Source organism: Sinocyclocheilus anshuiensis, unplaced genomic scaffold (assembly GCF_001515605.1).
Source record: "Sinocyclocheilus anshuiensis isolate Anshui unplaced genomic scaffold, SAMN03320099.WGS_v1.1 scaffold163, whole genome shotgun sequence".
Classification (NCBI taxonomy): Eukaryota; Metazoa; Chordata; class Actinopteri; order Cypriniformes; family Cyprinidae; genus Sinocyclocheilus; species Sinocyclocheilus anshuiensis.
The window spans coordinates 574,266-587,563 of NW_015548223.1; the positions used below are offsets into that span (position 1 = coordinate 574,266).

General features: G+C 35.9%; 1 protein-coding gene across 2 annotated transcripts in view; it reads right to left on the reverse strand.

Moving 5' to 3' along the window:
- The window catches only part of tspoap1 (TSPO associated protein 1), a 141,323-nt gene that overhangs the window by 50,356 nt on the left and 77,669 nt on the right, over positions 1-13,298 (reverse strand). For both annotated transcript variants that reach the window (XM_016441337.1, XM_016441335.1), the window contains 4 exons: positions 12,559-12,687; positions 10,383-10,559; positions 9,153-9,305; positions 1-148 (listed from right to left, as the gene is read on the reverse strand). In XM_016441337.1, the coding sequence (XP_016296823.1) occupies positions 1-148; positions 9,153-9,305; positions 10,383-10,559; positions 12,559-12,687 (607 nt within the window). The remainder of the gene's footprint in view (positions 149-9,152; positions 9,306-10,382; positions 10,560-12,558; positions 12,688-13,298) is intronic.

The following is a 13,298-nucleotide window of genomic DNA, read 5'->3' on the forward strand; positions in this document are numbered from 1 at the left end:
GCTCTTCTGTGGTCTGCTCTTCCTGGTGGGTGGAGCCTGTGCCCTGTTCGGGCTTCACTTGTGTCTCTGACTCCTCCCCCTCTGCAGGAGTCTCCTCCCCTTTAACAGGGGCCTCATCTACTACTGTGGGCGGGGTTTCAAACACAACCTGAAAAAAAAACCAAACACTTATAAACTGCAACCAAACACGCAGCAGCTGAGGGTCATGCATGCTTTATGATAATGCATGTGCTGAAGATGACAAGATGCTGGGCAAAGCTCAAAGAAATATTTCACTCAAAAACAAAAAAGAAAAATCTTTTTTTTTTTTTTTTTTTAATAAATTTCTTTAAATCAAAAAAATGTATAATTCTCATAACACAGAAAATAAATTCCAGATTCAGACATTTCTGTTTAAAAAAAACAAAAACAAAAAAACAATGAGACAAACACTACCATGATGTAAATGTACAATTGTACACTGTAAAAAAGATTTTTGTAAATAAAACAAAGATTACTAAAGTACATTTATACAAAAAAAAACTCTACTTCAAAATTTCATGTCTAATTCAATATGTTACTTGCCATTTCTTTATTATCGTTTGTGAAATTTACCAGCAATTTCTGAAATTTGCTATTATTTCAGTAAAATTTGAATAAAAATTTTTGTAGTAAATAAATAAATACATTTCTCCACTTTACAATAGTGAGAATTAGATTTTTTCACATTACAGTACTGATAATTTAGGGACGTGGTGTCATGAATTTTTCATGAAAATAATTATAAAGCAACATTTTTTTTAATGTTGTTAAAGTCAACAGGAAACGTGAAATGCAATTCTTTTTACTTCCATAATATGACCTATTTCTGAGTAAAACAGCATATTTAAGAAGGAAAAAAGTGTAATAAAAACATGGACATTTCTTGTCAGTTTTTGTGAGATTCGCACTTCTACAGACATTAATAAAGCCCATTTGGCTAGTTTTTGTCTAAAGCATCAGTCATGGGAAAAGATGACATTTGCTCTCAGCTCGTCTTTACTCAGCAGGTTAAGGGTCAAATGCCTTAGCGGCTAATTTTAGTGACCATACCTACTTACGCTCTCAAAGCCACGACCCAGTAACAGGATCAAACAGCCAACGAGGAGCCATCCATCAGCTTCGTCAGCATTCAGACTCATTAGCATCACACACACTCTCACTTACTGGCCAAACTTCAGCTGTTAGAGAAGTTATATTCTACCAAGAGAGATCCATAATGATGAGGAATATTGTGTGATTTCATCACGCTATAATGATTGAGTGCAACAGTCCGCTTCAGGAAGTTCAAATCCCATTCATGCTCACCAAAGAGAAATTGAATAATAAAGCATTAACCTCTCAAAGCAGACTTAGCAATGATAGAAGCTATTGAAATCAAGTTAGTGATTTAAAGTTTTAAATGCATGTTTATTTTGTAATAAACTTCAAATATACTGTTAACTTATAACACAAAAAAGTCCTGATGCTTTGCAAAAAATGCCTAATATTACATCATTTGCTAAGTGCTATGTTTAGAAACACAAATAAAAACTTTCCATCATGTAGTTTTTTTTTCACAATAACAACGAATATTTTTTGTATTATATATATATATATATATATATATATATATATATTGGCTGATGTTCAAAATTCAAGATAAGTCAGATTATGCAAGTTTAATGGATTGCAAACATTGTTTTAATTTACTGTAACCTAATTTAAAAGCATTTTTTGAATTATATATATATATATATATATATATATATATATATATATCAGCTTTAATGCACTTGTCAAAAAAAAAAAAAAGCAGTCAAATATTTCAGTTTTAATGACAAAAACAAGTATCCATAATGTATTATTTAACTTACAATATGCAAAGGAGTGGAAAAATATGCTCAAATACTCCATTTAATAAAAAAAAACGTTACAAAATAAGCAATCTAGATAAATCCAGATAAATCTGTCAAGACGAATCACCTTAAAAATGGTGAAAAATGGAAAATTCATATTTTCATACATCATATTTTGTGAGAAAATGCAACGGAAATGCAACGTGCTCCAGCAAAACAGACACTATTTTTGCAATCAGCAGCACAAAATTAGTAAGAAATGAGTATTGGATTTCATTCAGGCCGGTGTAAACAATGAATGCCATCATGAGATACTTGATATTTCATAAAATAATTTTTCTAAATTCCAGAAAATAATTCTGGAACCAAGGCTGCTGAAGAAGTGGTTGTAATACAAAATCTAAGCGACAGTAACAAGCAAAACAAGTTTACACAGCAATGCAAAATGATAAACCTGCCTGAACCACTCACAAGTAGCAGCATAAAACCCTCATTAGCTCAAATTGAAGGCTTATCACACGCTATTCCACATGCGGCTGAAATCTCCGACATCTGTGGAGGCCCAAAATGATTCACATGATGAAATAACCAAGCAGAACTCAGTGACTAATTCTATTATTTTTCATTAGCACACTTTAAAAAAAATAATTTTGGAAGTTGTAAATAAAACAAATATTATTGGAATACGTTTTACAAGAAAATAATATTTCAGTCTTTATATTTCACTGTTAATTCAATGCGTTACTTGATGTTTCTTTGTAATTAACAGTGAAATTTACTAGCAATTTATAAGTGAACATGTTTCTACACCAAATTTTGTTCAGTGCATTTGTGATCTCATTAGCAGTTATTTTTCTCAATGTCAAAGAAAATGGAAAACGTCAAATTAAGAATTATAATTGTTTATTTACAATGCATAAAACAGAATAATTCTGTAGTGAATAGAACAACAAACATTTCACAATTGCACAAATGACAATTTCGCAAATCTGTCAGAAGACATAATATTCCAGTAACATTTAAAGCCTTTATGCATAATGCATTATAAAGGTATGCACGCTGTAATGGATATATATTCATTAATAATTGTAACCAAAATTAAAATGCATTATAATGGTGTGTTTGTCGTGTGTTTTAATGCATTATATTTTTCTAAAGGTGCAACAATAAATAGATAAGTATTATAATGTATTATAACTGCAGTTACAGTTATTCATGAGATCATACAATGCATTATAAGGTGCATTAAAAGGCATAATTAATGCATTAAAATTATTTTATAAAGCATTATACTGTATATAAAGGCTTTAAGTAAAGTGTTACCAATATTCCTTTTAATTACAAATAATCAGATCATGTTGATGTCTGATGAAGGTCATGAAGTTGGCTGAAACGTTTATCGTCACGTCACATTTATTTCTATAGTGCTTTATACAATCCAGATGGTTTCAAAGCAGCTTTACAGTGGTAAGAAAATTACAGTATTAATGAGCTTCAACTATTTAACAAATATGATTTCTGCTGTAAAGCAGCTCTAAAAATATAACGGCGTCATTATTTAGCTCGATGAAGAAATATAAAGAAATAAAGTCTGTTTGTTAAGTGAGTGTGGTACTTTTCCTCTAGTGTGAGATTTGTGTTTTTTGAGTTGAATCTCCTCTACTTTTGACTGAGCATTTTGTTTTTGTCATCTGATTTTCACACAACCTGCAGTGGAAATGATCTGACATTTAAAGGAAACGAGTAAAAGTGCAGGAGTGGCATCTAGCCAGCTGACCAGGCTCACACTCCAGAGTCCCTGAAACACCTGTATAATGACAGATCTGTGCGTCCACTTTTAATTAACTGTCCGACACATCCAGCCACAATATTTAACTATTGGGAAGCGCTGGATAGATGATCAAAAACACATATTAAATGGACAGTTAACCCTAAAATGAAAATTATGTCATAATTTACTCACCCTCAAGTTGTTCCAAACCTGTATGAATTCTGCTGAAAACAGAGGAAGATATTTTGAAGAATGTGTGAAACCAAGCAACTCATGGTCCCCAATGACTTGTATAGTAGCTTGGGGACCATCAACTGTTTGGTTACCAAAATATCTTCTTTTATGTTCAACAGAAAAAAGAAACTCTTACAGGTTTTGAACAACTTTAGGGTAAATGATGACAGAATTAAAATTTTGGGTCTCTTAATCAAAGTGCATTAATCAAAGATAATGCATTAAAATACACTAATCAAAGATTAATCAAAGTACATCAAGACAATGGTTTTGTATTACAAGTTTTCTGAAATGTTATGTTTAAATATACAAATTATATATTATCTTACATTATTATTATAAATGATTCCCATACATTTCCAGAACTGAAATCCGAACATCGGATAAAATCTTGTTGAATTTTGTTGACATATTTTAAAAGGTTTTACAGAGAGGACATTCCTTTTATCACTCCATATATCAGAAAATACTGTCAACACTCTTTAAAAAAAAAAAAAACATTTTCACCATGTTTTTAGAAATAAAATTAAAACAATATTTCCGGTATATGACATATGAACAAACTCCTCTGTAAAACCCTTCAGAATATAGATAGGAATAAAACTGTTAAGTTTGGTATATTTAAGTGTTGCTGAAGTGGAGAAAAACTCCTGACTTATAAAGATATGTATTGGAATTGAAATCTACAGATGCAAAAAGATAAAGTGTAATAAAAGTAAGGTTTAATTGTGTATTTTTGATGTTTTCACTAGTCTGAAAGAAGACATGATATGGAAGCAAAATTGCCCTGTGCATGAAAAAACAATGATTTGCCTGTAGCATTGCATTAAAGTTATGAACAAGTCTGCATTTAAGCGCATTTCTGTGTTCATATGGTCCCGAAAAGACCCTAAACGCAACAGTGATAAAGCATGTAAACAGAGCAACTCGTACTTAATATATCATTGAGCTCATAAATGGCAGTACTGTTTCCTGTGATTATGCATATTTTAAACCTGGCATCTTGTTTCCGTCCCAGTCATTAACCACAACACGCTAATTGCTATTGCTAGTCACCGACAGGTCGAATTATGGCGAGGTCTCGATCTAGAGAACACTTTGTTAGACAAAAACTTGTCCTGAACAAAGATGTTCAACAGTTTCCTTTTTCCTAGAAGTTTAAATGTGCATATCTGCTAACCGTTTGTCAACTTTTAGTAAAACACTAGCATATAGATATTAGCTGTAAAGCTAACATGCACAAAACTCCCATTCTGATTACATGAGATCTGCACTGATAAACAGTTATGAGAGTATTCATCTTTATTCTACATTTAAGGCAAAACTAACCCTCAAATTACAGACTTTATGGGTTAAACTGCCTTATATTGAGTCCTCATGCACAGGCCTGCTGGCGGCTAAAGCTAACACTTGTTCACCATCCAATTCGGCTGCACCTTTAAGAATGAAAACTCAGTCAAATAAACTGATCTGAAACCGAACCTTCGGTTTAAGCCTTATTTTATTTGCACTAAGTCGGTTCTACGCCATACGCCGGCCTCCGTTCGTTATAAGCACATTGCTGTAATCCCTGTGGACTACTGAAACGGGTAACTAGATCACTTCTTTAAAAAGTACCTCAATGGATTGGCCTGCCTGCCACTGGTTTGCTTTTATAGCACATGCATTAAATGCATTGACTGTCTTCATGCATCTCTTACTTCTGCTATTGCAATCTGTTTGCATATTTAAACTCACACATCTGGCTGAGCCGAATTGCTGTAAAACACCAAATTTTGTTATGCATCATCCAAACTAGACCTAAAAGTGACTCTTCTGTAGCTATTCTTTCATGCACAATAATGCACGCATTTTATGCATGCAAAGACAAAACTGTACAAGCGAGTTTTGAGAAGCTGGAAGGGTCGTAATCATACGCCAGCGCTTGTCTGCTGATGAGGACAGGTGAGTGTTATAATCGCTCCTGCGCTGACGGCACACACACTCAACACTCACACTCTTCAATCTCATATAACACATGCATGTTACATCATTACAGAATGCATGCAATTATCACGGCTACATGATGTGTTCATCTCTGCAACAGCTCAAAGTATTAACACATACCTACATGTAAATGTTACCTACCCCGTCCTGTGAGCCGATGGAAAGCAAAGTGTCCGCGAGTGGGACGGCTGCGGGAATCTTTGGTTCGCTTTGGGCTGAAGTCGTAGTTACCATCCAAAACCCTCTCAACGCTACCACGGCAACAGCCAGAGGATTATGGGACCGTACCATTCTGCTGTCAAAGGGGATTAGAGCGCACGCAACATGGCCCCTTTCTTTCTGTGTGTGTGTGTGTGTGTGTCGCAAATGACCAGATTACCCTGCACCGCCATTCTCATCCAGACTTTACAGAGACAGTGAGGACAGCTGAGATTGAAACTTCAAATTGTCATTAAAGTGAGTGCAACATAGATTAGCAGTCAAAACTGGACATTTCACTAACTAACCTCAAGCATTTAGGTAGAAGCCTTTTGCACACATATACACACAATGTACATATGCAAACAAAATGCATATTGATGAGAAAGACAGTGTGTTAACTGATGTAATCAACCTGATTAAGACTTAAAGGAACATTTCACCAAAAAATGAAACTTTGCTGAAGATTTACTCACCCTCAGGCCATCCCAGATGTAGATGAGTTTGTTTCTTCATCAGATTTGGAGAAATGTAGCATTACATCACTTGCTCATCAGTGGATCCTCTGCAGTGAATGGGTGCCGTCAGAATGAGAGTCCAAACAGCTGATAAAAACATCACAAGTAATTCACACCACTCCAGTCCATCAGTTAATGACTTGAGAAGAGAAAAGCTGCGTGTTCGTAAGAAACAAATCCATCATTATTAACTTATTAATAAGACTTATTAACTTTAAACCATTGCTTCTGGCCAAAACATGAGTCCATAATCCATAATGACGCTTCCTCCAGTGAAAAAGACCATTTTCTGTTGTTCTGCACATCAAAATCCACCCACATATTTGTTTAGAGCTGTTTTGGCTTGTAAACGGTGTTTGATCTGTGCAGATTTCTCTCCTGATTCAGATGAAACTACTTTTTCACTGGAGGAAGCGTTATTATGGATTATGGTGGTGTGGATTATTGTGATGTTTTTATCATCTGTTTGGACTCTCATTCTGACGGCACCCATTCACTGCAGAGCATCCATTGCTGAGACACTGATGCAATGCTACATTTCTCCAGATCTGATGAAGAAACAAACTCATCTACATCTTGGATGGCCTGAGGGTGAGCACATTTTCATTTTTGGGTGAACTATTCCATTAAAGGTGATAATTTTTGCAATACTGAAAGCACTAAACTAGAAAAAATGGTCATACATTTTGCTAATTAAACACTCCTACTGCACCTGCTTCACCCCTAATTACCATTGGCCACCAAACAGATAGTCCCACCCAGGGCTGGACTGGGAGAAAAAATCGGCCCAGGCATTTTTTGGTCCAGGCGGCCCACCACCACATATATATATATATATATTTACATTTAGTCATTTTTAGCAGCAGACGCTTTTATCCAAAGTGACTTACAAATGAGGACAATAAAAGCAGTCAAAACGAACAAATGAGCAACAATATATAAGTGCAAATGACAAGTCTCGGTTAGCCTATCGCAGTTAGGGGTGTGCGATATTGACAAAAAATTGTATCTCGATATTTTATGGGATTTTATCGATAACGATAATTAGACGATATTTTGCTGAGTGTGTTATTGTGCTGATAAAAAAACAAAAAACATTCTATCGGCCCCTTAAGTGCGTCGGCCCACCGGGAAAATGCCCGGTATGCCCGATTACCAATCCAGCCTTGGTCCCACCCCAAACTCACATCATTGGTTGAGTCATAGTTGAGTGTTAAATTGGTATACGGGAAAGCATTTTCTCTCTCTCGCTCTCGCTCTCTCTCTCTCTTACACACACAAAGAGCAGAAACAACATTCCTTTGAGTGTAAACACAAAATAAACCCTGAAAAAACCCTACAGGAACAGACCCATCATAACAAACACACACACTCACATGCATGCGCACACACACGCACGCGCACACACACACGCACGCGCGCACACACACGCACGCGCGCACACACACGCACGCGCGCACACACACGCACGCGCGCACACACACGCACGCGCGCACACACACGCACGCGCGCACACACACGCACGCGCGCACACACACGCACGCGCGCACACACACGCACGCGCGCACACACACGCACGCGCGCACACACACGCACGCGCGCACACACACGCACGCGCGCACACACACGCACGCGCGCACACACACGCACGCGCGCACACACACGCACGCGCGCACACACACGCACGCGCGCACACACACGCACGCGCGCACACACACGCACGCGCGCACACACACGCACGCGCGCACACACACGCACGCGCGCACACACACGCACGCGCGCACACACACGCACGCGCGCACACACACGCACGCGCGCACACACACGCACACGCACAATAATCCGACTCCTGACCAGCCGCTTTCACAGAGGAAATGACTCTGCCCAGGAAGAATCCTCTAGATATCCTTTTATATCAATGACACTTCAGAGCACAGAGAAATGGCCGAGCAGTTAACAGCATTACAACAGTTTACCAGTGGATTGAGAAGATTACGCCAGACTGGTTAGTTTGATGCAGGCCAGTGGTTTTTTACACAAGGCAACCGACCACTAAAATAATCTAAACTAGACTCATTTTCTAAAATAAACTATACAAAATTAAACAAAAATTCCCTTAAAATCAAACCAAGAACTGCACATTAAATGAATAATATGTACACTGAGGGCTGAATAGGAAAATTAAAAATGTGACCATTGACCAAGGTTATTATATTTAACTAAAACCATAAACAATATATTTTTTCTTGAAATATATTTTTTAATTATTTCATTCATTTTTATAATAAAACTAAATAGGCGTGTTTTAAAAAATCTCAAAAACACAACAAAATTATTAAAACTTCAACTAAAATTAAAATAAAAATGAAAAATATACAAATAAAAACTACTTAAAAATATTAATAAAAACAATAATAATATCTCAATAATACTAAAATAACACTGCCATTGACCCATTTAAATAATGAATATTTTTTTGCAAAATATAAGGAATAAAATATGTCTTTATGAGTAAGCGTTCCTGTGTTGTATCAGAGTGTGTTTATGTTTGCTCAGTGTTGGGAAACATGGGCGTGTTTTTGCTCTCACCCTGCCGTCTCTGTCCTGTCTCTCTGAAGGGCTTTCTGCCGTCACACTGCTCTGGTCTCTGGTGGAGGTGACAGACAGCTGCCTCTGCAGACGCAACACCTCCTTCTGAGACTCCTTCAGGAGACGCTCAAACTCACTGACTCCCACAGGACCCTGAGAGAGAGATGCGAAGATCAATCATCTCAAAGACATTCACAGCTTTAGGAGCAGTTCACATAAATAGTCCTGCGGTGTAACAAAAACATTTCTGTGCCAGGTTCAGACTCCAAATTTATGTCCATGTACTAAAAGCGTGTGCTCAGTAAATGCTGACTATGTGCAGTACATGACATCTCCAGCAGGTGGTGACAGAAGTCATAATAATGAAAATGCATGAGGGAACTGAGAGCTGATATACACAAGCAAGTGCACAGAAATCCTGTTAGATATTTAGCAATTACAAACAACAAGTTGGTCAGATATTTTAAGTTTAACTGCATGATATCTAAATAAATAAAATAACAAAAAAATAAAATACAGTACAATACAATAAAAAATAAATTATAAAATTAAACTAAATTAAAAAATTAAATTTAATTTAATTAAATATGGCTGACTAAAATTTGTTGGCAAAAATCAACACTGAAGACTCCGAAAAGGAAACTGAGAGCTGAAATATATGAGCAACTGCACATAAATCATTTTACTTTTTGAAATGATTACAAATAATGCAGCTGGTCAGATATTTGAATATCTTTTTAAGAAGAAAAAAAAAACAATATGAACAACAGAATAGATCTATTCTGATTCTGAAAATAAATGAATAGCCAAAAGACAAAATAAAATAAAATAAAATAAAATATAAAAAAATAAAAAAAATAAATAAAATAAAATATAAAATATAAAAAATAAAATAATACAAATAAAATTAAATTAAATTAAATTAAATTAAATTAAATTAAAATAAAGGACTATGGCTGACGAAGTTTGTTGGCAAAAATCAACTCTGAAGACAAATAAAATAAAATAAAATTAAATTAAATTAAATTAAATTAAAATAAAGGACTATGGCTGACGAAGTTTGTTGGCAAAAATCAACTCTGAAGACTCTGAGAATTGAGCTATAGCTGAGATTCTGATGCAAAACAGTCATAATTAAACTAATAGTACTAGTGATGTGGCAAATGGCACTTGTTAAAGATGCCGAATGGTTTCTGTAAGGGAGATGCGCTCCTGTGTGTGTTTGTGTACCTTCCCCTGTCCCTGCTGCGTCTCCAGCTGTCTGCACTCCTGCTGCAGCGCTGCGATCTGTTTGTCTTTACACAGCAGCGTGTCTGCGTGCTGCGCCAGGTCTCTGGCTCTCTGACGGGCAAACGCACGCTTGTACTGCTCCACAGCGCCCGCTTTCACCGGCATCGGAGTATTTGCCTGGAAACAGCCAGAGAGAGACAGTTTATAGAGAAATCATCTACAACAACTACAGTCAGTGCTACGAATTACTCCAGCTGTCAATCACATCATTCCACCAATCAGAAATGACTGAGAGGACACGCCTTCAGATAAACCAGCCAATCAGATGCTATTCTTGGATTTTCTGAAGGAAATATCAGTGCTTGCAATAAATGCAAGAAAGAAACCAATCACAGTTCGATATGTACATTTCACAAATGATGTCATCACTGACTGAACAGTTTAAAGGGCCGTTCTACTAAGTTTTAAATTATGATCACTGTATTTCTACAACAATAGTGAAGTCCACCACAACTATAACGAGTATGACATTTTAATATAAAGTTTATAAAAACATAAATTAAAGAAGAAAAAAAAAGGTTTGAGCAGAATTGCAAATTAAAAAACAAAAAGAGGAGGAACTTTAATATAGTGTTGACTGTAAAACTTGGTCTGGATGCTAAAATAGTTATCATTATAGCTATCTTTATCTTTAGTTATCATTCTTGGTTTGAACGGACATTAAAACAATTTCTACACTTTTTTTAAATATAAAGTTTATAAAAACAGACACAATATCTAAAGCTATAATAATAATTATTATTATTATATAACAATTAATTATCAATGATTATTTCTTATTGTATTATTATTATTATTGTATTTTTAACTGCAAATAAATAACAATAAAAAGAAGAGGAACTTTAATATAGTATAGTGAAGTCAAGTTGACTTGCACTGTAAAATGTTTGGGCAAATCAATACAACACTCCTCTGGAAACACTGTAAAATATCTTAAGTATTTTAACATCTGAACTATTTAAAAGAACACAAACTAAAAGACAGTATCAGCTGATCTAGGAACAGAGGGCGTGACTGTAGTGCATCCGTATGTCCAGTGTGTGTGTGTGTGTGTGTGTGTGTGTGAGAGAGAGAGAGAGATCAGCTGAACTAGGAACAAAGGGCATGTGTGAGAGAGAGACAGGACTGATAAAAGTGTGTAACAGGTGTTGTGCTGTGAGCGTCAGTCATTACCCATGAGCACCTGGGAGCTGACAGGTGGCCGTACAAGTGGACTAGAGTTACAGTGTAATAGACATACAGAGGGGTGAAGGGCGAGGATTCGGTGTCTTTATGTCCAAACTCTCTCATTCACACACACACACACACACACACACACACACACTCACTACGGCCAATTTACTTTTGTCCAATTTACCTATATTGCATGTCTGTAACGTCGTCATAATGACACCTAAAAGGAAAATCCAACCTAAAGAGACTGACTTTACTTTTACACTGATGAATGAAATGCATTTAAGGCAAAACACAACAGGTGTATAGGGTAAAAAATGAACTAATAGATATCAATAATTCTCCAGTACATTTTGTGGTACAGTTGTGTTCTATTACAAGTTTTCTGAAATGTTATGTTGAAATATGCAAATAAAAAAAGACATGATCTAATTAAATATGCACTAATTTGCATACATGTCCAGAACAGAAATCTAAATGCTAATTAAAGCCAGATCCGAAATTCTTGTCAAATACTGTCAACAGCCAGAAAAAAAAAAAAAAAACATTTTTACCATGTTTTTAGGAATAATATGTTGTATAAAATCAGGTGAGTGTTATGTAAACAAACCTCTCTGTGTAAAAAACAAACCCTTCAGAATATAGATAGGGGGAAAAAAAACTGTAAAGTTTTGTGTAAGTGCTGCTGAGGTGAAGAAAAAACTCTTTAAAGATATGGGTTTGAAATGAATTCTACAGATGCAAATAGATAAAGTATGTATTTTAAATGTGTATTTTGAATGTTTTATTTCCACTAGTCTGAAAGAAGAAGCAAAATAGCCTTAAAACTGACCCATGCATGAAAAAACAATGGTTTTGCCTGCAGTGTAAGTGCTAAAAATCCTGCTGTGGTGCATCAACTCCACACACTAAATCATATGAAGACACATAATTGTGTACGCACCACTTTCAGGTTGGCTTCCTGTAGTTTTCGTGCTCTGTCCTCCAGACGTTTGGCGATGACGGCGAGTTCAGTGTTCTTCTTCCTCAACCTCTTCACCTTCTCCTCCGTCTCCGGAGAACTGCTCTTCCTCTGAGGAAACACGGATATTTGACAATTTGATTTGGAGAACAAAGAAAGAATTTGAGAGACTGAAAGCAACATTAAAGATGTTCAAAGTGGTGAAACATAAACAACAGATTCAGGCTTAATAATGCAGAGTTTGTATTTAAAAATTGGATATTTAAAAAAAAAAAAAAACGGGTCACACCAGTACAGTTTGAGAACCGCAAAACACACACACACACACACACAAACTCACGTCATCATTCTCTTCTCTACTATAGCATTTTGTATAGTACCGTCTTGTCTTATGTAACCAGTTTTATCGCTCTACATCAAAAGCTCAATGTCATTGTGAAACAGAAGCTTGTTTAAGAATAGATCTGCAATGTATTTAACTAGTCACAGTCATTCAGAACAACGTCAACAGCAAGACAAGTCATTAAAAGCTCTATCTGTGGTTTGGCTTTATATTTGAGACAAAAGAGAGCAATGAATGAGCCATGAGTGTGTTTGATTAGTAAACACTGGATGGGTTGGTCAGGTCAGGTCAACTGCTCTCTATTGTATTGTTCAGACACTAAAAGACAGGATTTATTATCCACCAAAGGCAAAAGGACAGATAATAACAACAGTCCAGT